The sequence below is a fragment of the Saccopteryx bilineata genome, chromosome 3 (assembly GCF_036850765.1).
Source record: "Saccopteryx bilineata isolate mSacBil1 chromosome 3, mSacBil1_pri_phased_curated, whole genome shotgun sequence".
NCBI lineage: Eukaryota > Metazoa > Chordata > Mammalia > Chiroptera > Emballonuridae > Saccopteryx > Saccopteryx bilineata.
Genome location: NC_089492.1, coordinates 294619257 through 294644306, shown reverse-complemented (window position 1 = coordinate 294644306; position 25050 = coordinate 294619257). Strand labels below are relative to the sequence as shown.

Sequence of the window (25050 nt, the reverse complement as noted above, 5' to 3'; positions counted from 1 at the left end):
AAGCCCAGGGTTTCGAACCGGCGACCTCAGCATTTCCAGGTCGACGCTTTATCCACTGCGCCACCACAGGTCAGGCCATTTTGTTTTTTTCTTATTCTATGCCTGGAAAGAGGGTGAAGGGGGTGTCTGTTTGGATGTTGCTAAAAAGAAATCTCATATGGCCATCTTGAGATTTTTTTTTCTTTTTTCTGAAGCTGGAAACAGGGAGAGACAGTCAGACAGACTCCCGCATGCGCCCGACCAGGATCCACCCGGCACGCTCACCATGGGGCGACGCTCTGCCTACCAGGGGGCGATGCTCTGCCCATCCTGGGTGTTGCCATGTTGCGACCAGAGCTACTCTAGCACCTGAGGCAGAGGCCACAGAGCCATCCCCAGCGCCCGGGCCATCTTTGCTCCAGTGGAGCCTTGGCTGCGGGAGGGGAAGAGAGACAGAGAGGAAAGTGCGGCGGAGGGGTGGAGAAGCAAATGGGCGCTTCTCCTGTGTGCCCTGGCTGGGAATCGAACCCGGGTCCTCTGCACGCTAGGCCCGACGCTCTACCGCTGAGCCAACCGGCCAGGGCCATCTTGAGATTTTTTGAGAGAGATTTCTGTTTGGTATTTATCCTTATTAAAATGGCCCTACATGCCTGACCAGGCAGTGGCGCAGTGGATGGAGCATTGGACTGGGATACGGAGGACCCAGGTTTGAGACCCCAAGGTCACCAGCTTGAGCACGAGCTCATCTGGTTTGAGCAAAACTCACCAGCTTGGACCCAAGGTCGCTGGCTCGAGCAAGGGGTTACTCGGTCTGCTGAAGGCCCACAGTCAGGGCACATATGACAAAGCAGTCAGTTTGAACAATTAAGGTGTTGCAACGAAAAACTGATGATTGATGCTTCTTATCTCTCTGTTCTTGTCTGTCCCTATCTATCCCTCTCTCTGACTCTCTCTCTCTGTCTCTGTTAAAAAAAAAGAGAGATAAAATGGCCCTACATAAGATCAAGAAGGCCACATTTTAATCTCTAAAATCCTGGGTTTTATACTTGATTTGTGTGATTGTGTGTGAAGTCTCGGTTTAATGTATAAATGTGTCTATTTTTGAGGCCTGCATTGAGTTCTTGTATGCATAGATTGGAAATGCCGAGTGTAATATTGAAAAAATAAAATGATTTTAGAACTTGTAAGGAGCACTCATTTAAATTTAAATAGAATAGAATCTAGATCCTTAAGACTTACTAATTTTGTTAGTGCATTGTGATGTATGTTCAGAGTTAGGAGCCAAATAACAATTCAAGTATTAGAATTAATCAAAGTTATACTTGTGTTTTTGTGCGTAAATTGTCCTGTTTATGTGTAAGGTTATACTCGGTTAGGGAAAACAAAGGAATTGAGCAAAATTAAGCAGGGCCCTAATAAGTCATTTCAGGAGTTTGCCTCAAGCTGCTTCAGGCAATTAGAAGAATAGTATAAGAATGCTAATTCTGCTTCTTAGGCCACATCCTGCAAAAGGGGCCCCAAGGAAATCGATGATTTGGCTCCTCTGATTTTGCCAATTGGATTCAAAAAATAGGTCAAGAACGCTCTGAAATGGAATTAACAATACAAGGGTGTAAATTTAAAGGACTTTTAGATACTAGAGCTGATGTATCTGTTATTGCTAAGCTATACTGGCCTCCTTCCTGGCCCACTCATGCAGCAGCCACAGAATTACAAGGTATAGGGCAGAGTAAATCCCCTCAATAAAGCTCTAGGTTTTTACAAGGGGAAGATCAAGGTCATGCTGGACTTTTTTTAGCCTTATGTGCTCCCTAGATTGCCAGTTAATTTGTGGGATAGAGATGTTTTGAAAAATATGGGAGCATGCTTGTCAGTCCTAAGAGTTTAATCAATACTCAAGTGCTTAACTAGGAATTTTTTTTCCCACTAAGAGACTAGGGAAAGAACAGCGGGGAATTCTCACCCCCATAGAAGTGGCACCCAGTACCAGAAGGTATAGATTAGGATATCAAAATTTTCTCAGGAGAGCCCTGGCCGGTTGGCTCAGCAGTAGAGCGTCGGCCTAGCGTGCGGAGGACCCGGGTTCGATTCCCGGCCAGGGCACACAGGAGAAGCGCCCATTTGCTTCTCCACCCCTCCGCCGCGCCTTCCTCTCTGTCTCTCTCTTCCCCTCCCGCAGCCAAGGCTCCATTGGAGCAAAGATGGCCCGGGCGCTGGGCATGGCTCTGTGGCCTCTGCCTCAGGCGCTAGAGTGGCTCTGGTCGCAACATGGCGACGCCCAGGACGGGCAGAGCATCGCCCCCCTGGTGGGCAGAGGGTCGCCCCTGGTGGGCGTGCTGGGTGGATCCCGGTCGGGCGCATGCGGGAGTCTGTCTGACTGTCTCTCCCTGTTTCCAGCTTCAGAAAAATGGAAAAAAAAAAATTTTCTCAGGAGAAACTTAAGGCAACTGCTTGATTGGTACAAGAGCATTTACAGCTGGGGCACACTGAACCATCTAATAGCCCATGGAATATGCCTATATTTGTCATGAAAAAGCTATCAGGAGCTGGACCGGCTGGTGGTGCAGTGGATAGAGCATTGGACTAGGATGTGGAAGACCTAGATTTGAGACCCCAAGGTCGCCAGCTTGAGCGCGGGCTTATCTGGTTTGAGCAAGGCTCACCAGCTTGGACCCAAGGTCGCTGGCTCGAGCAAGGGGTTACTTGGTCTGCTGAGAGCCCACAGTGAAGGCACATATGAGAAAGCAATCAATGAACAACTAAGGTGTGGCAACAAAAAAAGACTCTCTTATAGATCCTGCTGTATTGGCTAAAAATTTGCTTGATAATCTGAAACGCTTTAATCCCTTTAATGTATTAGAATACTTGTTTGGGTATGTTAGTATTTGCTATATTAATTTTGTGTTTATTCTGTATTTCTGCCTATAAATTAGAATCTGAAAAACTAGGAAATTAGATGAGTGCAAATCTCAGCACAGAAATTAAAAGAGAAAACAGAAAAGGATATGTTGTAGACTGCAAGTTGCAAAAAGCCTTTGTAGATTTGAGGCTTAGCAAAAGGCTAAGTTCTCCCCCCTCCACCTCCATATTGGCTATGATGCCGAGTATGTGCACCCATTTCACTTGCTTTCAGGCTGGCAGAGCTTACTTCTGTCCTCAAACCAGCCCACAAAGTGAACAGAACCCCCAAGATTAAAGCTAATTTAAGAACTAAGGCATTTGTGGCCCTGGCTGGTTAGCTCAGTGGTGTGTGGATGTCCTGGGTTTGATTCCCGGCCAGGGCACACAGGAGAAGCACCCATCTGCTTCTCCACCATTCCCCCTCTCCTTTCTCTCTGTCTCTGTTCCCCTCCCACAGCCAAGGCTCCATTGGAACAAAGTTGGCCCGGGCACTGGGGATGGCTCCATGGCCTCTGCCTCAACTACTAGAATGGCTCCGGTTGTAACGGAACACCACCCCAGACAGGCAGAGCATCGCCCCCTGGAGGGCATTCCTGGTGGATCCCAGTTGGGCACACGTGGCAGTCTGTCTGCCTTCCCGCTTCTCACTTCAGAAAAATACAAAAAACAAAGAAACAAACAAAAAAACAAGGCATTTGTTGAAAAACCAGAATATTGGGATTAGGTGACTGGGAGGCTCTGGACAAATCCATCATGAATGCCAGATGAAACCAACAAAGTCCACAAACACTGGAAACTTCCGCCAAATGACCAGTTAAAGAAAACTCTCATCTTCCTGACTGAAACACAGTCATGTCTATGCTTAAACCAGCTCTGGCAGGCAGTGTGGGGTCAAGAAAGAGTGAGGATCCATGGGTGCAGAAATATTGAGGTGTCCCTGCAGTGATGGGAGGAGCACAAGTCTGCCTACCTAACGAGAGACTGTTGGGGTGACATCTGTATAAAATGGGACCCGACAATTGCACAAATGGATGACTTCTTTCAGAGGCACTGGCAGTCAGAGAATTCCCGTGGGGCCCCTGAGCAGGAGAAAAAATGTAACATTGTTCCAGAACTTCCCATGGAGCAGGCCCTTGAATATCCCTGGGATGGGTGTTCCAATTGATAGGGTTCAACTTCCAGCTGATGGCTACTCGCAGATGCCTCCCACAGGTTGTCTCTGGCATCTGTCATCAGTGAAGGACATTGCACGTTCCCAGCTATCTTATGGCCTTTCTCCAGTGTGAACTTTCCAATGTCGGATGAGGGAAGCCCTCTGCCTGAAGGCCTTTCCACATTCACTGCACTTAAATGGCCTTTCTCCAGTGTGAATTCTATGGTGCTGAATTAGCACATGTTTGTGGCTGAAGCCTTTCCCACACTCGCTGCACACAAAGGGCCTTTCACCATTGTGGACCCGCTGGTGTGCAATAAGGTCAGAGCTTTGGCTAAAGAATTTCCCACACGCAATGCACTCATAAGGTCTTGCCCCAGTATGAACGCTCCAGTGTTTAATGAGCCGGTATTTGTGACCAAAGTATTTCCCACATTCGCTGCACTCATAGGGCCTTTCTCCAGTGTGGATGCTCTGATGCTGAACAAGGGTAGATTTGTGGCTGTAGGCTTTCCCACACTCGCTGCATTTGTAAGGCCTTGCTCCCGTGTGAACTCTTTGGTGTACAATAAGGTTGGAGCTGTGATTGAAAACCTTCCCACATATGCTGCACGCGTAGGGCATTTCTCCGGTGTGAATTCGCTGGTGTTGAGCAAGGATGGGCTTGCGGCTGAAGGTTTTCCCACACTCGCTGCACTCATATGGCCTCTCTCCAGTGTGGACTCTCCGGTGCTGGACGAGGGAGTCTTTGCGGCTGAAAGTTTTTCCACACTCACTGCACTCGTAATGCCTTTGTCCACTGTGAAAGGCCTCAGCAGCACACTCTGTCTCACTGAATGGCTTCCACTGATGGGGCGGGATACAGGGCTGGAAAATTCCTGAGCTAGTCGAGAAGTCTTTATAGCCCTCCCCAGCCAGAAAGGGCATTTTCAATAGCTGGGCAGGGCATTTGTTCACAAGAAAAATACGGCCTTCCTCTCTTCTGAAGGGTTTCCGTCCACTAGGCTGTTTCTGGTGGTGAAGGTTAGCATTGAACCAGAATTGTTTCCCACATGGTTTCTGCCCAGGGTGTGGTTCTTGGTACTCAGCTAAGTGCAACATGTCTTTGAAGACAGGGTCATGTGTCTCACAGGGGTAGGCTTTCTGGAAAGCAGGGCCTGCCTTGGGAGTCATGCCCTGTGGCACTCCTTGTGTCGAAACTCTCTGCCTCAACGGCATCTCCTCATCCTTTAATCCACGCCAGGAACCTAAAAGCAGACAGATTCTGGTGAAGTTCATGTTGACACTGGTGGGAGCCGTTAGTCTCATTACAAAGGGGTGTCAAGGCCCTGGCCAGTTGGCTCATTGATAGAGTGTCAGCCCATCATATGGAAGTCCTGGGTTCGATTCCTGCCCAGGGCACACAGGAGAAGCATTCATCTGTTTTTCTACCCTTCCTCCTCTCCTTTCTCTGTCTCTCTCTTCCCCTCCTGCAGCCAAGGCTCCATGGGAGCAAAGTTGGCCTGGGTGCTGAGGACAGCTCCATGGTCTCCGCCTTAGGCACTAGAATGGCTCAGGTTACAACAGGGCAATACCCCAGATGGGCAGAACATCACACCTTAGTGGGCATCCTGGTTGGATCTCAGTCGGGCGCATGTGGGAGTCTGTCTCTCTGTCTCCCCGCTTCTCACTTTAGAAAAATACGAAATAAAACAAAAACAAAAAGGGGCGTCTAAGAGAATAAGCTCAAGGTCACAGGACAAGAGGCCTGAGCTCAAGTTGGATCAAGGGCTGCCATGTAGCACTTTGGTATCTAAAGGTCACAGTACGGAAGAGGCTTTGACTGGGATAGGACACAAATGTGGAGGACAGCCCAGGAAAAGCCAGGGTCTCCCATGAACTCATTCACAAAGATTCCCGTGAGGCCATGGCTGCTGTGGACAGGTGAGAGTGTCCTCAGAAGTACAATTGAATTGCTGGTATTTAAGGACGATTTGGGGGTCTGTGTACACCTGACTCATTAAGTACAGTCAAAGGTGGAGAGCACTGCAGAGGGAGCCATAGAGAAGAACAGGTGAATGTGGAGGCAGAGGTGAGGGGGCCGCCTGAGGCCAAAGGGCAGAGCACAAATAACAAGTGTGTAGATGGGAAAGGAAAGAGAGAAATGAAATGTGGCCAGTGACCTTGGTACAGAAACAACTGTGAGCAGAGAAAGGTTAGAGAATGACAGTGACTCAGCCCTGATATGATACTGTCCCCACATCCCACTCACCAGGGCCACCCCACTCTGAGCTTTTCTGGTCATGGCTGGAGTCATGTCACCCCAGTAAGACAGACAGGGTTTGGTGCCTGGCTCCAATAGGGCCACCTCATGGGACGTGAAAGATGCATATCCTAAGGGAAAAGACAGGACACAGGTAAATGGGCAGCACTGGCCTGGGTGACCCAGCATTCAAAGAAGAGAGCTGAATATTATAAAAAATAACCTCCAAGTGGGGCTTTACAAGAATAGTCCAGTGGTCCCAACAAGCAGTGACTGACCATACTGGTCCCTGTAATTTCTGCTACAGGCAGGCCATCAGGAATATCAGCTACAGAAACTTGGGGACAGGAGGGGTAACATGGATCTGGCATGTAGTCAGGGCAAGGACAAGATGAATATGACCCACTGGGTGACTATAAGATCCCTCACACCTGGGCTTCAGGGCAGCAAGTGTTGGTATTACTCATGAGTCAGAGGTGGCAGCACACAGAGCTCATGCCTGGCACCCACAGCACCGACTCCAGGGAACTGGGGGGGGGGGGCAGTACCCATGGCTGTGATACAGGAAGGGCCAGGATCCCCCTGGAAAACAGGAGAGGTAGAGCCCTGTCCAGGACCCTGGGTGGGTATGACGGTCTTACCCAGCGAGGCTGTAAGTGCCAAGTTCTGTAGCATCACATCGTGGTACAGGCGCCTCTGAGCCTCATCAAGGAGCCCCCACTCCTCCTGGGAGAAGTACACGAACACGTCCTCAAAGGTCACCTGCCCCTGCCACAATGGGGAGAGGCAAGTCCATGAGCAGCCTCTCTCCCAAGGATCCTCCTCATCCATGCCTCAACATTCCCTCTTACCTAACTCAACTCAGAGCAAATACCAGGCCCAAGGACTCCAGGGTTTCCTCTCTCATGGTCCCTTTGACCACTGTGTCCACCCACAGCCAGGTGGGTAGAAAGGCACCATCTAAGCCTGGCATGCAGAATCTCCAACACCCACCATGGCAGCCAGTTCTCCTGAGGTTGTTAAGGTCTTGAGCTCACCTTTCTCCCATAAGCCACCAATACCAGGGCTCAAGGGCTATCTGCTTTTACTTGATCATTCTGTCTCACAAGTCTGGCCCCCCACTTCCTATAGTTGGCCCTCATCACCTTCCTGGCCCACAAACTGCACTACCATTATATGTAGACTGTACCTCTGAAAACTGTCTCCATGGCACTGTCTCCCTAGTAGGTATCTCCATCCTGAACCCCTCCACAGAACTACTGCCCCATGTCCAGGAGCTCACTTGAGACCTCCACGTAGTGTTCTTTGGAACATCTCAGCCACCTTCACATGGTCACAAGTAAAATGATATCCACAGTGAATTACTTCTACCACTGAGATGTGTCCATCTCAGTTGATGGGAGTGTCTACCCTTTTCAGCTGATAAGGCCTAACACCTGGGGGTTATCTCTCATATCAGAAAATCTATCCAGGCCCTGGCTGGTTGCCTCAGCAGTAGAGCATCGGCCCGGTGTGTGGAAGTCCTGGATTCAATTCCATGTCAGGGCACACAGAAGGAACCATCTGCTTCTCTACCCTAACCCCTTCCCATTCTCTCTCTTCCTCTCCCACAACCATGACTCAAACAGTTTGAGCAAAGTTGGCCCCAGACACTGAGGATGGCTCTGTGGCCTCCGTCTCAGGCACTAAAATAGCTCAGCTGCCAAGCAAGGGAGCAGCAGTCCCAGATGGGAAGAGCATGCGCGGTAGGGAGCTTGTTGGTAGATCCTGGTCGAGGCGCTTGCCACAGTCTGTCTCTGCCTCCCTGCTTCTCACTTAATTAAAAAAAGAAAAAAAATCTATCCAATCACTTCTCCCATCTAGACAGCCACCCCTCGGGTGCATAATTATCACCACTCACCTAGAATATTAAAGCAGCCTCCTCCCCGGTCTGCACCATATCTCCTTCAAACCTTACTGCACATAGTCTGATCTCCACTTGGCATTGGGGAGAGCCTGTTTAAACCTGGATTAGATTCCCTCCTTCCTCTTCTCCACATCTGCCATAGCTATGCCATCCTCAGAATAGAGGCCTAACTCTTGCCCATCTGCTTTTTTTTTTTTTTTTACAGTTTTTTTTAAAGACTTTATTTATTCATTTTAGAGAGGAGAGAATGAGGAGAGAGAGAGAGAGAGAGAGAGAGAAGGGGGGGGGAGCAGGAAGCATCAACTCCCATATGTGCCTTGACCAGGCAAGCCCAGGGTTTTGAACCGGCGACCTCAGCATTTCCAGGTCGACGTTTTATCCACTGCGCCACCACAGGTCAGGCCCATCTGCTTTTTTTTAAAAAAAATTTAATTTATTGATTGTAGAGAGAGAGAAGAAGGGAGGGGGAGAAGTGAGGGAGAGGGAGAAGTGGCGGGAAGGAAGGGAGAGAGAGAGGGAGAGACATAGAAAGACAAAGGAACACAGATTTGTTCCTATATGTGCCCTGACCAGGAATTGAACTGTCAATCTCTGTGCTTCAGGACAAAGCTCTAACCAACCAAACTATCTGGCCAGGGCTAAGACCTGTACTTTCTTGAAAACTCCCATCTCAGTCTCACCTCCAAGTATTTGCACAGGCTGGTTCCTGTGCCTGGAACAATCTTCCACACCTTATTCCAATGGTTAACAGAAATGAGAACCTTTCCATATAACCCCAGACCTGGACTCAAAACCCTGGGCTTGGGCTTTCTCCAGGGTCTTCAGACTCAAGAACTAGAGAGTACAGATGAAGTGTTCTATGACACCTACAATCCTGGAGATCACGAAGGGGGGGGTTAGAGATAGGGCTGATGATATAGCACTGGCTTCCTTCCTCCCTCACCTGTGTATGGTCCATCATTAATTCTGAGTTCATGGGAACCTGTGGGAAAAGGGAGATTGTGAGAGACAAGCAACCAAGAACAAGCTTCAAGGGCTCTTGCCTGTTCCCTATACCTGGCCTGCCACTAAGACCAGAGGCTGACTCTGACTAACTACCGTCTGTGCTCAGCTCTCAGACTAGGTCTCCATCTTCCCATGTCCACCACTCCAAGTCTGTCCCCCCTACCCCGGGCAGCCTATGGAATCATTATAAAAACCCTCAAATCGTGGTGTGACCAGGCAGTGGCACACTGGATAGAGCGTCAGACTGGGACGTGGAGGACCCAGGTTCAAAACCCCGAGGTCACTGGCTTGAGTTCATCTGGTTTGAGCAAGGCTCACCAGCTTGAGCCCAAGGTCGCTGGCTTGTGCAAGGGGTCACTCGCTCTGCTGTAGCCCCTGGGGTCAAGGCACATATGACAAAGCAATCAATGACCAACTAAGATGCTGCAATGAGGAATTGATGCTTCTCATCTTTCTCCATGTGTCTGTTCCTATCTATCCCTCTGTCTGTCTGTCAGTCTCTCTCTCTCTCTCTCTCTCTCTCTCTCTCACACACACACACACACACACACACACACACACACACACACGAAATGGGAATCCCACCACTAGCGCCCAGGATTCAGGGACTGAGACGTGGGGCGCAACACCCACCTGCGCGGGGTCCACCACAGTGGCCCACGTTCTCCCAAACCGTGGACTGGGGAAGGCTGGGGATAATGGGCAGGAGACAAGTGCGAGGTTCCTCCGGCAGCCGACGGACCCAGGAGGCGCCAGTTCCGCCTCTGTCTGGGAAAGAACCGCCTAATCTAGCATCACTTCAGGTCTCACACTGCCTTCCCGGACACTGACAAGGTGGGTTTATTTAAAGGCAAACAATATGGCTGCCCAAGAGGAAAAGAGGAAGTCCTGCCCTGACGCCCTACGCACGAACATATATGCCACACCCCGGGGCCTTCATTGGTCCAGAGCCGCTAAGTCTTCTGGGTAATGTAGTTCTCACAGCACCATCCACCTATAGGCGCATACTGGCAAAAGCCCAATCACAGAACTAACGCGCCTCCAAAGGGAGACTAGATTGAGCGTCTCTTCTTCTAATAGAAATCGCACCCATATTTCCACTAAGGGCAGTTTATAACCTACCACAGAAATGCTAAGCAACATATTGTTTCAGGCTTCTTTATGGACATAATGCTCACTCCCCACCCCCCAAAATCAAATGGACGTACCATATCCTAATGTCACTCAAGCCTCTCTATAGCTGGGAGTTAAAATATTATGTTGCCGTCAAATAAACACACGTAGCCTGAAGCTCTAGTGTTAGTCTTGTGAGCCCCAGCATCATGGGTCAAGAACAAGAGAGGAAAAACACCAGATACAGCCACGAAGTTGAAAATGGAGCAGCGAAGTTGACGCACTGAAATCCATCAACAATGCTTTATTGTGGCTCTCCTTAAAAAAAAAAAAAAAAAAAAGACTGGTGGTTCAGCAGGGCAGGGAAAGTGAAATTCAGGCCTATTGATAAGGATAATATCTGGATGGCATCTGGCCGAGTTCTGGACCCTGATTTTGCTACCATCGCCCTCTCCACAGCTCTACTGTTCTTCCTCTATATACTTTTTGTGAGTGTGTGTGTGTGTGTGTGTGTGACAAGGACACAGAGAGACAGAGAGAGGGACAGACAGGAAAGAGAGAGATAAGTATCAATTCTTTGTTATAGCACCTTAGTTGTTCATGGATTGCTTTCTCATATGTGCCTTGACCAAGGGGCTATAGCAGAACGAGTGACCCCTTGCTCAAGCCAGAGACCTTGGTCTCAAGCTGTTGAGCCTTGCTCAAACCAGATGAGCCCGCACTCAGGCCGGTAATCTCGGTGTTTTGAATCTGAGTCCTCAGCGTCAGTCCACGCTCTATCTACTGAACCATCGCCTGGTCAGGCTACTTCCCCTATTTTTTGGTGCAATGGGAACTACATTGCCCAGGAGGCAATGCGCACCGCGGCGCTGCTGCTCAGGCCAATGAAAACGTTCGTCCCCGTGAAAGCGAAACTCTGGGAGGGATTTTAGGCGTGGCCGTAGGGGAATTTGTCTTCAAGATTGTTGTTCTGGTCAGTCTCCAAACGGCTGGTTCGGGGCCGGAATGACCAGAAGAAACGGTGTGAGTGGAAGCTGAGGCTCAGCGACGCCGCCAGGGTGACCCTGATTTTGGGGTTGGTGAGCGGGACGCTTTGGGCGACCTGGTCTTTTGCTCCCCGGCTGGCTCCACCCACATAGTCTGTTGGCTGCAGCAGCGCTGAGGCAGCGGGCTCAGGTGCTTGAGCATCCCCCAGGGTCCTCACCGCCTCCTCTCCTCCGAACCCTGGAGCGCTGAGTGGGCGCTCCCCGTTGAAGGAAGTCAATGCAATCAAGGAATAGTTCTGGTGGGGACTGGACTCTGCTGTTAGTGATAAAGGAGGGAGTGAGATGTGGCGGTGATATTGCAGGAATCAAAAGGGAACAGAAACGCCCAGACACTTTGATGAAGGAAGTAGGATTGATGAAAGCCGGCAGAGGACACGGGGGCTTGTTGCTTCAAAACACAGGCTCCCTGAAGTTGATTTTCTTACAGGTTTTATACCTTTACTGTATGTGAGCAGTGGGCACGTGATTTCTTTGTTTAAGGTGAAATGTAGAAACACCAGATCCCTGACCATTAGAACGAGTTTTGCAAGATTTGCAGATGAGTAAATGAAGAGAGTCCTGTAAAGTCCATAAATGTTCACTAATGTCTAGATTCCGGAAAACCCTCAGATTGCTGCCTTAACCTCAGTAAAAGACCAAAAGACCGAGCACATTCTTTTTGCTTTTTGTAAAATGCTTCGCTGAGCACTCTCTCCCAAGATTGTCCCAACGATAACCGAAAGCCTGTTTTGCTTCTGTAAAACTGCTTTGGTTAGGTCCCCTCTCTTCTTTAGGCCTATAAAAGGAAATGCCTGAGTTCGTTTGGTGCCATGAGTTCTTTAAAATGCGAATCCATTCGTGGTCCTGGCATTAAATTAAAGACTCCTTAATTTGGCTAAACTTAAATGTGTGGCAAAATGTTAGTTTCCCCGCTGTCCAGTTAGAACAAAGGTTTCCCAGGACTCAAGGAGAGGGAAGGAAAGTTTCAGAGGGGTCAGTAAGGGAGAAGAGATGTGGAAGAGAGCTGACTGAGGGTGTCTGAAATCTACTTGTGGTCCAAGTGGCTGAGGATAAAGTGAGGAGAAGGGGTCAGGTAGGGAGGCCTTCAATGCTGGGGGTTCCTCCTTGGCCGTCAGGGTCACTGAGAGCCTGGACAGGATGAGATTCTGATGAGATTTTCCTTGTACCCTCTGGAGGCTGTGTGCACAGTGGCGTGTGGTCAAGCTAGGGAGGTGCATGTGGTGTGCTGTGTATGTGAGAGGTGGCAGGGAGAGGTTGGGGATGTGAGGGGTCCACAGGGATGTGCACATTGGGAGGGAGTAGAACTTGATGGCCCTAGGTTGTGCCCTGGGGGCTGATGGGAGAACAGTGACCCAAGTTCAGTTGTGTTGGGTAAGCACATTTGGAGGCTCACAGGGGGACTGTCTGCAGGAGGAGGGTGAGGACCTGCCAGCCAGCCCTAGAGCTTACATGACGTCCTTCTGCCTGGCTGCTTGTTGCTGAGGGCTGACCAGGGATGAATGGGACCGTGAGGAGAAGGTGGGTGTTGCTGGCACCGCAGCCTGGCATCCCCTCTGATGTCAGGAGCACTGGAGGAGAGTGGGTGGTAGGGGAGATGCTTCAAGTCCTGGGAGAGACGTCTGCTTGTGAACTCAATTGTCCCCATCCTGGCAGGGCTGTGTGACCTTCAAAGACATGGTCATCTACTTTTCCTGGGAGGAGTGGGGGCTCCTCGATGAGGCCCAGAAACGTCTGTACTGCAATGTGATGCTGGAGAACGTGGCACAGATGGCATCTCTGGGTAAGGTCTGCACAGCCCAGTCCGGCATCCTGGGTGGGGCTTGCTGTTCCCTGTTTCCCCAGTGGCAGGTCTGTCCTTCCTGAAGCTGCACAGTGGACCCTGCTTCCTTTCCCATCCTGGAGTGGGTGTTGTGTGAGCCCCCGGCGCGTGCCTGGGTGGTGTGCACTAATCCCTTCTGCCCCGAGCTGCCCAAAGCCTTGTGGGTAATGGTTTGAGGATGAGGAGTTCTGTATTCAGCTTAACAGATCATAATCTTGGCTCCTTCCAGGTCTGGTGACACTATGAAGGTCCTTGGCGGTTCTTTTTATTTATTTAATTAATTTTTCTGAACTGAGAAGCAGAGGCAGTGAGACAGACTCCCACATGTGCCCGACCAGGATCAACTGGGCAAGCCCACCAGGGGGCGATGCTCTGCCTATCTGGGGTGTTGCTCCATTGCAACTGGAGCCATTCTAGTGCCAGAGGTGGAGGCCATCGAGCCATCTTCAGTGCCCACGCCAACTTTGCTCCAATGGAGCCTTGGCTGCAGGAGGGGAAGAGAGAGACAGAGAGGAAGGAGAGGGGAAAGTGTGGAGAAGCAGTTGGGCACTTCTCCTCTGTGCCCTGGCTGGGAATCGAACCCAGGACCTTCACGCACCGGCCTGCTCTACTGCTGAGCCAACCAGCCAGGGCCCCGTGCCAGTTCTATCCCCAGGTTCTGCCCTTCTCCTCTGGTTGCTACGGGAGCCGTTACCTGGGGCAAGAATTGAGGCACCACCTTGAGTGTGTTGTTCCTGCAAGACCCTCCTCTGAGGTTATCTTTGTAATACTCGGTTTTCCCCCCTTTGGTCTGTCATGAGTTGGGTGGCTTTGACCCCCCCCCCCCCGTCTTGTCTCTCCCTTAGGATTTGCAAATTCCAGGACACATGGAATTACCCAGCCGGAGCAGTGGGGAGCACCGTGTCTCCCTGCCCAGGGAGTCACAGATGCAGCCACACCAAGAGGTACTCGGAGGGGAAGCAGGACAGCTGTGAGCTGTTTGTCGCCGAGGCAAGAGGCCGTGCCGGGTTTCCATCTTTTCTTTCTAAGTGGCTCATTTATCATGCCAGCTCTGACGTCTGACCCAGGGCTGCCCCCCTTCTCTGTCTCTCACCGGGTGCTCTCCACAGCCCCCTCTGCAGAGCTTGCCAACAGTCTCCTTGTTTTGTGTTCTTTTATGAGACGGTCAGTCAGGTGCAGCTACGAGAGGATACACAGGTCCAGAGAGGCTGTCCCTGCCTGCCAAGGGGGTCAGGGTCATTTGGAAGGGAGTGCCCGCTGAGGGGGCCCAACCAAGCAGGGAGGAAGCAGAGAGTGAGCAGGACTGAGGGCCCGCGCCCCTACTGGTGCTCCGGTAGAATAGATGAGAGAAGATGCGGGGATGTCACTGGGACATGTGACTATCCCTATGTCAGTCATGGGAGAGTCAGAAAGAGCACTTGTGGCAGAGGGCAGCCTTATCCCTTCGGTCCCCTAGTCACCAGGGTGGGGTGCTGACAGTCGGCCTGTTTGTGGGAATGTTGAGACAGCAAGAAGAAGGGAAGTGTTAAAACTGTCAGTTCAGCTGACTCTGCGGTATCTCAACATCATTAATAGCACTAATAGGGATGGAGAACGATGGCCACTGGGGTGGTGAAGACTTAGAGGTGACTGGAATAGCTTGGTCTAGCCACCAAAGGCAAGCTTTTGACAGAGGTGACAACCAAGAGAAGTCCTCCTAAGCCTATGATGAGTGTGACCCTAGGCAGCAGCCGCCACTGTACTTCGAGGGGAAAGCCAAGAGGTGTAAGGCAGTGGTCCCCAACCTTTTTTGGGCCATGGACCAGTTTAATGTCAGAAAATATTTTCATGGACCGGCCTTTAGGGTGGGCCAATAAATGAACAAAATAAAATTATGTGACCAGTGTAAAAACGGTGGTATTTTAAAATATTGAATATAATTGTCGAACTTACAAGACAACCGTCAAGAGTGAGTCTTAGACGGATGTAACAGAGGGAATCTGGTCATTTTTAAAAAATAAATCATCGTCAGACTTAAATATAAATTAAATGGAAATATCATAATGTAAGTTATTTATTCTTTCTCTGTGGACCGGTACCAAATGGCCCATAGACCGGTACCGGTCTGCAGCCCAGGGGTTGGGGACCACTGGTGTAAGAGAATCTGGTGGAAGGTATTAGGTGTTATTTATTTATTTATTTAGAGGAAAGGAGAGAGATGAGAAGCATCAACTCATAGTTGCAGCATCTTAGTTGTTCATTGATTTCTGTCTCATATGTGCCTTGACTGGGGTGGGGGGGGGCAACAGCAGAGCGAGTGACCGCTTGCTCAAGCCAGCGACCTTGGGCTCAAGCCAGTGACTTTGAGATTTAAGCCAGTGACCATGCGGTCATGTCTCTGATCCCACGCTCAAACCGGTGACCTTGCAGTTTTTAACCTGGATCTTCAGAGTCCCAGGCCGACGCTCTATCCACTGTATCACCAGGCAAGGTTGTTTATTCTTTTTACCTCATGGCCTAAACCTAGTGGTTTGGCCTGTAGTTGTCTGGAGTGATTATTGTACATATGGCAGGAGGTGCCCTATATGGCACAGGTACCCCCACTCCTGCCTGGTCATGAGCCCATCTGTTATGCTTGATGATTTGGGCTTAGAGACTCGTGGGCTTGTTGCAGAGGGACAGGGTCTTATGCATCCTTTGTACATCTGAGAGGGCCATTGAGAGGTGCTGGTTGGCAGTCATGGTGTGAGCTTGGTGAAGGCTGCTGTACGGTGCCAGTGCTGGTGTCTCCCGTAGCTGCGACAAGTGCTGTTAAGATGGGAATAGATATTGCCTGATTTTTCGGGTGCCCTTGGGTTGATGGAAACAGAGAGGTACCGGTGGATAAAGAACTGTGGGGACCTCCTGTGTAACCATTGCAAACTGGGGTACAATTTTATTGGGAATCCGCAGGTAAAAGTATATAGGGCCCCTGCCAGTTGGCTCAGTAGTAGAGCAGCGGCCTGGAGTGTGGAAGTCCCAGGTTTGATTCCTGGTCAGGGCAGACAATAGAAGACCATCTGCTTCTCCACCCTTCACCCTCCCCTTCTTTCTTTCTCTCTCTCTCTCTGTCTTTCTCTCTCCCTTTCTCTCTCTCTTCCTCTCCTGCAACCATTGCTCAATTGGTTCAGTGCATCAGCCCTGTGTGCTGAGGATGGCTCTATGGAACCTCTGCCTCAGGAGCAAAAAATATCTTGGTTGCAGGCATGGCCACAGATGGGCAGAACATTGACCCCAGATGGGGGTTGCTTGGTAGGTTCTGGTTAGGGTGCATGTGGGAATCTTTCTCTCTATCTTTCCCCCCTTCCTCTCACATGGAAAAGAAGGGGGGGAAAGTATATAGGGTGTTGTGCCTGTGAGTTTGAACCACAATATAATCCGAAAGTTCCATTGTTCAAAGCATAATGTACTCGTGAGCTTGTAAGCATGAGGGTGAATGAAGGTGGTCTGCATGTGGGAGACTGGCCAAGTGCAGCTGGTTTATTATAACATGCAGCTGTCCTCAGGCGAGAACAGTGTGAACAAGGGTGATGGTGTAAGTGAACATGGACCCTGATTGGGTCCTGGCAGTACCGATTGTTGGCAGTGGCTGGGCTGTTGAACTCATGGGACAGCTCAGAAAATGTATGTTGGGTCCCTTCAAAGGGAAAGGTGAACTGAAGCTGTGACTGGTAAACAGGCACTGAATAAAATATACTGGCCAGGGACACCACGTCACAATAGTCACTGGGCACCTTTCAGATGTCATTGTTTAATTTAGCTCATATTAGATATTGGAACCCTGATGGGGGGCTTGGAGGACAGTAATCAATAGTTCAGTACTACTGTTGGTAGAAGACCTTAAGACTAGCCAAACTGGAAAAATAGTGCTGATAATTGCCCATTTTTTAATTTATTTTTTATTTTCATTGTTTTAGTGAGAGGAGGGGAGGCAGATACAAACTTCTGCGTGCGCCCTGACTGTGATCAACCTGGCATTCTCACTAGGGGCCAATGCTCTGCCCATCTGGGGCGTTGCTCTGCTGCAACCAGAGCCTTTTCTTTTCTTTCTTTCTTTCTTTTTTTTTTTTGTATTTTTCTGAAGTTGGAAACAGGGAGGCAGTCAGACAGACTCCCACATTCACCCGACCGGGATCCACCCGGCATGCCCACCAGGGAGCAATGCTGTGCCCATCTGGGGCGTTGCTCTGCCACAACCAGAGCCATTCTAGCACCTGAGGCAGAGGCCACAGAGCCATCCTCAGCACCTGGGCCAACTTTGCTCCAATGGAGCCTTGGCTGCGGGAGGGGAAGAGAGAGACACAGAGGAAGGAGATGGGGAGGGGTGGAAAAGCAGATGGGCGCTTCTCCTGTGTGCCCTGTCCAGGAATCGAACCCGGGACTCCTGCACACCAAGCTGACACCCTACCACTGAGCCAACTGCCCAGGGCCAGAGCCATTTTTTAATGTCTGAGGCAGAGGCCATGGAGCCATCCTTGGCACCCTTCCAAATCGCTCCAGTCAGGCTTTGGCTGTAGGAGGGCAAAAGAAGAGAGAAAGAGGAGAAGGAAGCAAGAGGGGATGGGGTGGAGAAGCATATGGACACTTCTATGTGCCCTGATTGGGAATCAAACCCTGGACATCCACACACTGGGCCGATGCTCTACCACTGAGCCACCTGGCCAGGGCCTAATTGCCCCTTTTTTAAAAGTGGATCTTGAACCAGCTGAAGGCCAGCAGTCCCTGTTTCAGGCGATGTTGTGTTTACTACCTTCACCAGTGGGGCCCGCGCTCTGTAGTTCTGTCTAGCAGGGCCTCTTTGGCTTGTTCCAGCATTGCAGGATGCAGGCAGTGCCATCTCTGTCTGTAATAGGAGAATCCAAGTGGTATCAGTCCCCATGATGGGCAGCTGTTTAATAAAGATTGTTGCAATATCCTTGTAGTTGAAAAGGGGGGTACTTCCTTGAAATTTGAATGGATTGCCGGAATGATGGTCACTTTGGCTCCCATATCCAGTAAAGCTAGGAAATGTTTATTTTTAGAGTTCCAGTCAACCACCAGAATTGTGTGTGGGTGATTGGCCCTCACTGGTGGAACAGGGTTTGGGGATGGGCTGAGTACCCACTGGACAGGCCTGGGCAATTGCCCGTATCAGAACTGGAAGCATCCTAGGGTGAACTCGTGGAAGTAGTTCCCTGAGCTGCTGGACCTGTGGGTAATGAGTGAGGGTCTTTTAATAATATCTCCTTAAGCCTGACCAGGCAGTGGCGCAGTGGATGGAGTGTTTGACTGGGATGTGGAGGACCCAGGTTCGAGACCCTGAGGTCACCAGCTTGAGTGTGGGCTCATCTGGTTTGAGCAAAAATCTCACCAGCTTGGACCCAAGGTTGCTGGCTTGAGCAAGGGGTTACTTGGTCTGCTGTAGCCCCCCAGTCAAGGCACATATTAGAAAGCAATCAATGAACAACTAAAGTGCCACAACAAAAAACTGATGATTGATGCTTCTCGTCTCTCTCTGTTCCTGTCTGTCCCTGTCTATCCCTCTCTCTGACTGTTTCTGTAAAATAATAATAATAATATCTCCTTTAGTCATAATTTGGGAAGATTTAGCCTAGTGATACATTCATGAGATATGCCCACCTGGAGGCAGCAGGGGTGACAGGAAGTTAGGCAAGTAGGAGCAGGTGAATGGCAGGGTAGCCAGTACCTCTGTGCCAGGAGACCGGGTGTGAAAAGTCAAGACTTTGTGAGTCAGGAAGGCGGAACTCTCACAGCCTGTCAGCAGTTCCAACCATGGTCTCCAGTTTGGTGTGGACATGCCAATAAGATGAAGAAATGCCACCCTACTCCTGGCCTCTGTGACAATGGGGGCCTCGTCTGGATTAGAAACACATTCAGGGTGGTTCACCTAAATGTTCAAAGAACTGATAGGTAGGCTGAACCACAGCAATTTTGTGGGGGCATGCAGCCTTCCTTGATAGTGTTTCTTTTTCTTTTTTTAAAATTATTTTTATTTTATAATATTTATTCATTTCAGAGAAGAGAGAAAGAAAGAGAGAGAAAGAAGGTGGGGAGGAGCAGGAAGCATCAACTCCCATATGTGCCTTGACCAGGCAAGCCCAGGGTTTCGAACCAGCGACCTCAGCATTCCCAGGTCGACACTTTATCCACTGTGCCACCACAGGTCAGGCTAGTGTTTCTTTTTTTTTTGTATTGTTCTGAATTGAGAAGTGGGGAGGCATAGAGACAGACTCCCACATGTGCCTGACTGGGATCCACCTGGCATGACTACTGCACAAGGGGGCAATGCTCTGCCCATCTGGGGTGTTTCTCCATTGCAGCTGGAGCCATTCTAGCACCTGAGGCAAAGGCCATGGAGCCTTCTTCAGTGCCCGGGTCAACTTTGCTCCAATGGAGCCTTGGATATGGAAGGGGAAGAGAGAGACAGACAGAAAGGAGAGCGGGGAGGAAGGAGAAGCAGATGGGCGCTTCTCCTGTGTGCCCACGATGGGAATCTAACTTGGGACTTCCCTAGAATGGTACTAGAATGGCTTCGGTTGCAGCAGAGCAACACCCCATATTGGCAGAGCATCGCCTCCTGGTGGGCATGCTGAGTAGATCTCAGTCAAGTACATGTGGGAGTCTGTCTCTCTGCCTGCTTCTCACTTCAGAAAAATGAAAAAAAAAAAAAGACAAGACAGAGGAGATGATGGCAATAAACAAAGATTACTATATTCACAGGACCCAGAAAGACAGAATTACTATTGTACTTGCCTGGATTGGGGGTTACCTGGGATGGAGTGCTGGGGAAGGGGCTCAACCAAGCAGGGATGATATGGAGAGAACCTGAGGGTAAGTGCCTTTATTGGAAGTCAGGTGGGGTTCACAAGAAGTGGTTCACTGGTGTATTTGTGAGTCAGGAGGGTATCCTTATAGTCTTTTTTCTTTGTTTTTTTGTTTTTGTTTTTGTTTTTACAGAGACAGAGAGTCAGAGAGAGGGATAGACAGGGACCGACAGACAGGAACGGAGAGATGAGAAGCATCAATCATTAGTTTTTCGTTGTGCATTGCAACACTTTAGTTGTTCATTGATTACTTTCTCATACGTGCCTTGACCGCAGGCCTTTAGCAGACCGAGTAGCCCCTTGCTCAAGCCAGCAACATTGGATCCAAGCTGGTGAGCTTTTGCTCAAACCAGATGAGCCCATACTCAAACTGGAGACCTCAGGGTCTCAAACCTGGGTCCTCGGCATTCCAGTCCGACGCTCTATTCACTGCACCACCACCTGGTCAGGCCTTATAGTCTTTAAACCCCAGCTATTCAGTTGCTTCAGTTTTCCTGGGTCTGAAGAACTCTTCGGCACTGTGTTCCTGTGGAACCAGAAACTAAGGCCCTCCTGAAAGCCATTGGCAGGGGAGTGTGTTGGCGCTGCACCCATCTTTGTGTCCCTGTTGTGCATGAGGCTCTGTACCCCCACATTGAACTGGGAGTGTATCAGGGTCCAGTGCTGTACAGCGGTCCCTCCTCACACTGATCTCTAGCCCCTCCTCTTGGCAGCCATTCCAGGGACTCATGGTTGGGTGTGTCAGGTACACATTAGTGACAGTGCTGCCCCCGCCCCCCAGTCTACATCCACGTCACCAGCATTTTCATGCTTTCAGGTTGTTGGTGTGCAGCAGAGGTTGAGCAGAGTGTTCATGTAGAACGAGTGCTCAGAGCAAACCTTCCCCAACATCAGAAGCTGCCCTTTGGAGAGAGAAGATTGGGGGCCACGTGAGAAGGACTTCCTGATCGACTCTGGTCTTACCCATCAGGTGACTCCCAGTACAGGGGAGCCACATGGGAACTCGGAGAGTCACCCTGAAAAAAGGCATTACAAGTGCTGCGAATGGGGGAAAGACTTTGGTCAGAAATACTTACTTGTTCAACACCAGAGACTACACATGGGGGAAAAGCCGTATGAGTGCAGTAAATGTGGGAAATTATTTAGGCACAAATCCAACCTTTTTATACACCAAATAGTTCACACTGGTGAAAGGCCTGACGGGTTTAGCGAATGTGGGAAATCCTTTAGCTGCAATGCTGACCTCATTCAACACCAGAGAGGTCACACTGGAGAAAAGCCTTTTACCTGCAGTGAGTGTGGGAAATACTTCAGGCATAACTGCACCCTTATTCAGCACCACAGAATCCACACTGGAGTAAGACCTTATGAGTGCAGTGAATGTGGGAAATTCTTCAGCTTCAACTCAAGCCTCATGAAACATCACAAAGTGCAAACTGGAGAAAGACCTTTATAAGTGCATTGAATGCAGGAAATTCTATAGCCACAAATCAAGCCTTATTAATCACTGGAGAGTTCACACTGAAGAAAGGCCTTATGAGTGCAGGGATGTGGGAGACTCTTTAGTGAGAATTCCAGCCTCATTAAACACCACAGGATTCACACTGGAGTGAGACTTTATGAGTGCAGGGAGTGTGGGAAATGTTTCTGCCACAGCCCCAGCCTGGCTAGACATCAGAGGATTCACACTGGAGAAATGCCTTATGAGTACAGTGATTGTGGGAAATTGTTTACTCAGTGTTTCAACCTCACTCAACACCTGAAAGTTCACAGAGGAGAGAAGTCTTGAAGGCAACTAATAGGGGAAAGCCATTAACCAAAAGTCTGCTCTGATCGAGCAAAGGATATTTCACAGCGCAGATAGGCATTATGGATGCAGTCACCAGGAAGAGATGCTTCAGCCAAAGGCTTCATTAACCTTGTTCAACACTGGAAAGTTTGGACTGGACAAAGGCCGTAAGGCTGAAGGGGATGTGCTGTCTCTGGACTGAAACCTAACACGAGAGCAGCTCTGAGAGGAGGCTTTGTCAAGGAGCCAGGAATTGAACATCATTCATCTAAGTAGGCACACTGAGCACACGGTGATACATTGCTGACAGTCTGCCCCTCCTGAGAAGACAGCCCTCTGCCTGGGGGGAGTTCAGGGGGAGAGAGCCCTGTGTTCTTGGCTGTATTGGTCCGGAGTGGCATTTTCATCTGAGTTTGAAAGGGGGAGAGAGGGAGTGGTCTTGGTTCAGATGTGACTGGCTCTTGCTGTTCCTGCGGAATATTAGATTTCCTACAAGAAATACTTCTTCATTTGCTGTCTTAAGGGGAAGTAAGCCCACAAAACTCCTCACACATACACTGGAAGTTGACTCACATATTTGACTTTTAAAAAACTTGCCTAATTGTTTTCTACACAGTAATGCTATTTCACCTTTCCTCCTGGAGTATATTAGATTTCAAGTTTCTTCATGTCCTGCTGACCTTTGTATGTATGAGATGGGCCATTCCTTTTATCCATTCTGTAGGTGTGTAGTAAATATTTCATTGTTTTAATTTGCATTTTCTTTTCCTTTTTTTCTGTATTTTTCTGAAGTGAGAAGCAGGGAGGCAGACAGACAGACTCCTGCATGTGCCTGACTGGGATCCACCCGACAGGCCCACCAGGGTGTGATGCCATTCTAGCACCTGAGGTGGAGGCCGTAGAGCTGTCCTCAGCACCTGGGCCAGCTTTCCTCTGATGGAGCCCTCGCTGCGGGAGGGGGAGAGAGAGATAGAGAGAAAGGACAGGTGGAAGGGTAGAGAAGCAGATGGGCGCCTCTCCTGTGTACCCTGGCCAGAAATCAAACCCAGGGGCTTCCACACGCTGGGCCAACGCTCTACTACTGAGCCAGCCGGCCAGGGCCTAATTTGCATTTTCTTAGTGACTCAATGTGAGCACTTTCCCCTGGGTTTATTTACTATCCATATATCTTCTGTTCATATCTTTTGCCTAATTTTAAAGAATAGTTTTGCAGTTTCTTAATATATTCTGGATTAAATTCCTTGTTTAATGTGCTTTACAAATATTCAATCCATCTATGAATTTATTTTTCATTTCTTCTTTTTTTCTTAATAGTATCTTTCTTTGAGCAGAATTTATTTATTTATTTATTTTTTTGGTGTGTGTGTTTTTCTGAAGCTGGAAACGGGAAGAGACAGTCAGACAGACTCCCGCATGCACCCGACCGGGATCCACCCGGCACGCCCACCACGGGCGATGCTCTGCCCACCAGGGGGCGATGCTCTGCCTCTCCGGGGCGTCGCTCTGCTGCGACCAGAGCCATTCCAGTGCCTGGGGCAGGGGCCAAGGAGCCATCCTCAGCGCCCGGGCCATCCTTGCTCCAATGGAGCCTCGGCTGCGGGAGGGGAAGAGAGAGACAGAGAGGAAGGGGGGGTGGAGAAGCAAATGGGCGCCTCTCCTATGTGCCCTGGCCAGGAATCGAACCCGGGTCCCCCGCTCGACAGGCCGACGCTCTACTGCTGAGCCAACCGGCCAGGGCCAGAATTTAATTAAAAAAAATTATTGATTTGACAGGAAGAAGGAGAGAGAGAAACATTGATGTGTTTATGCATATGCCCTGACTGGGGATTGAACCGGTAACCTTTGTGCATTGAGACGATGTTCTAACCAACTGAGCTACCCGGCCAGGGCATAATTTCTTAATTTACATAAAGTCCAATTTATCCATTTGTTCTTTTATTGATTGTGCGTTTGGTATTGTTTTTTCTTACAGTTCTTTATCTTTGTCTGTAAATAAAAGCCTTGAGTATGCTGTTAGAACCTTATGAATCCTTTTAAATATACAATCTTGTGACATCTTTATATATTTAATGCAGAGAGGTTACATTGGTGTATATCCTGTCTCTTCTGAGGTAGCCTAGAAAGCTGTGGCATTGCCAGTGGTCATGAGTATACTTAATTCCCAGTTATTGGCCTGTATATACAAGTTTTCTCCCTCTCTCTATCTCTCTTTCTATCACACACAAAAAGAACCAGAACCAGAACTCTTTAGAAAAGAGGCTATTTCCAGGTTGGGGCAGGAAAGTTACATGCATCTAGGAAATATTCTTGCATCGGAAAATAAAGAAACTCGCACGGAATAATGTATGAGCTTTCTGTTGCTGTCTGAATTAATTACCACAAACCTATGGTTTAAAGAACAGGAATTATATTACAATTCTTTAAGTTGTCAGTCCAACCTGGGCAGGGTCTCACTGGGCTAACGTAAAGTGTTGGCAGAGTCTAACGGACTTCCTGCCCATTTGAGTTATTGGATGTTTTTAGTTCCTTGTAGATTTAGGGCTGATATGCCATTTTCTCAGTGGTTGAGGGTCATCCCTGGAACATGATAGAACTTTTACAGGATATTTAAAGATGAAGCAGTACCTGCTGTATACTCCCTCTTCCAAAACAATGCTGAAACATGTCACAGTTAACTAAATAAACCCAACACAGGCTTCCAAAAGGAATGATAATACTAAAACACACTGCAAACTAATACCCACGTGAACATAGCTACAAAAAAAATCTTAAAGTTTTAGCAAATTGAATTCAGCCAGGGACATATATAAATGTTAAGAAATAATACCGTAGTGTGGTTTATCAGGCATACAAATTTATCAATTAAATCTATAATGTAATTTATATTGGCATGAAAATAAATATCTCAGATGTAGTGAAACCATTTCATAGAATTAAAAACCACTGTATGATACATTTTTTCCCTTTGAGAGTATGTTTATTTTATTTTTTTTGTATTTTTCTGAAGTGAGAAGCGGGGAGGTGGACAGACTCCTGTATGTGCTCGACTGGGATCCACCCGGCATGCCCACCAGGGGTCCATGTTCTGCCCATCTGGTGTGTTGCTCTGTTGCAACTGGAGCCATTCTAGTGCCTGAGGCGGAGGCCATGGAGCCGTCCCCAGTGCCAGGGCCAACTATGCTCCAGTGGAGTCTTGAGTGCGGGAGGGGAAGAGAGAGAGAGGAAGGAGAGGGGGAGGGGTGGATAAGCAGATGA

At 49.2% G+C, this 25050-nt stretch overlaps 2 protein-coding genes across 6 annotated transcripts; one reads left to right on the top strand and one right to left on the bottom strand.

Moving 5' to 3' along the window:
* Positions 1 to 3576: 3576 nt before the first annotated feature.
* Positions 3577 to 10036, bottom strand: LOC136331831 (zinc finger protein 772-like). Of its 5 annotated transcripts, XM_066270884.1 has the most exons (5): positions 9820 to 10036; positions 9125 to 9163; positions 6917 to 7037; positions 6299 to 6406; positions 3577 to 5280 (listed from the first exon to the last, which is right to left on the bottom strand). In XM_066270884.1, exons 2-5 carry the CDS (start codon positions 9155 to 9157, stop codon positions 4145 to 4147), a joined length of 1398 nt encoding a protein of 465 aa, XP_066126981.1. In that variant the 5' UTR covers positions 9158 to 9163; positions 9820 to 10036; the 3' UTR covers positions 3577 to 4144. The 5 variants fall into 5 exon arrangements, with proteins under 5 accessions (XP_066126981.1, XP_066126976.1, XP_066126977.1 ...); XM_066270879.1 differs by lacking the exon at positions 6299 to 6406 and having other exon boundaries at positions 6917 to 7043; XM_066270880.1 differs by lacking the exon at positions 6299 to 6406.
* A 1214-nt stretch (positions 10037 to 11250) lies between these two features.
* LOC136331836 (zinc finger protein 773-like) lies at positions 11251 to 24122 on the top strand. Its single transcript, XM_066270894.1, is given in 7 exon segments — positions 11251 to 11322; positions 12999 to 13125; positions 14010 to 14108; positions 20824 to 20866; positions 20868 to 21456; positions 21458 to 21548; positions 21551 to 24122. Coding segments are annotated over 7 exon segments (1212 nt in total). The 5' UTR covers positions 11251 to 11304; the 3' UTR covers positions 21796 to 24122.
* The last annotated feature ends 928 nt before the right edge of the window (positions 24123 to 25050 follow it).

What these genes read in the sequence shown, in the direction of transcription:
- LOC136331831 (XM_066270884.1), bottom strand. Translation starts at nt 9,157, where the DNA reads ATGAACTCAGAATTAATGATGGACCATACACAG. An exon ending in TAATGATGGACCATACACAG is followed by an intron (nt 7,038 to 9,124) that starts GTGAGGGAGGAA and finishes TGGCAGGGGCAG; the next exon opens with GTGACCTTTGAGGACGTGTT. An exon ending in CATGACCAGAAAAGCTCAGA is followed by an intron (nt 5,281 to 6,298) that starts GTGGGGTGGCCC and finishes GTCTGCTTTTAG; the next exon opens with GTTCCTGGCGTGGATTAAAG.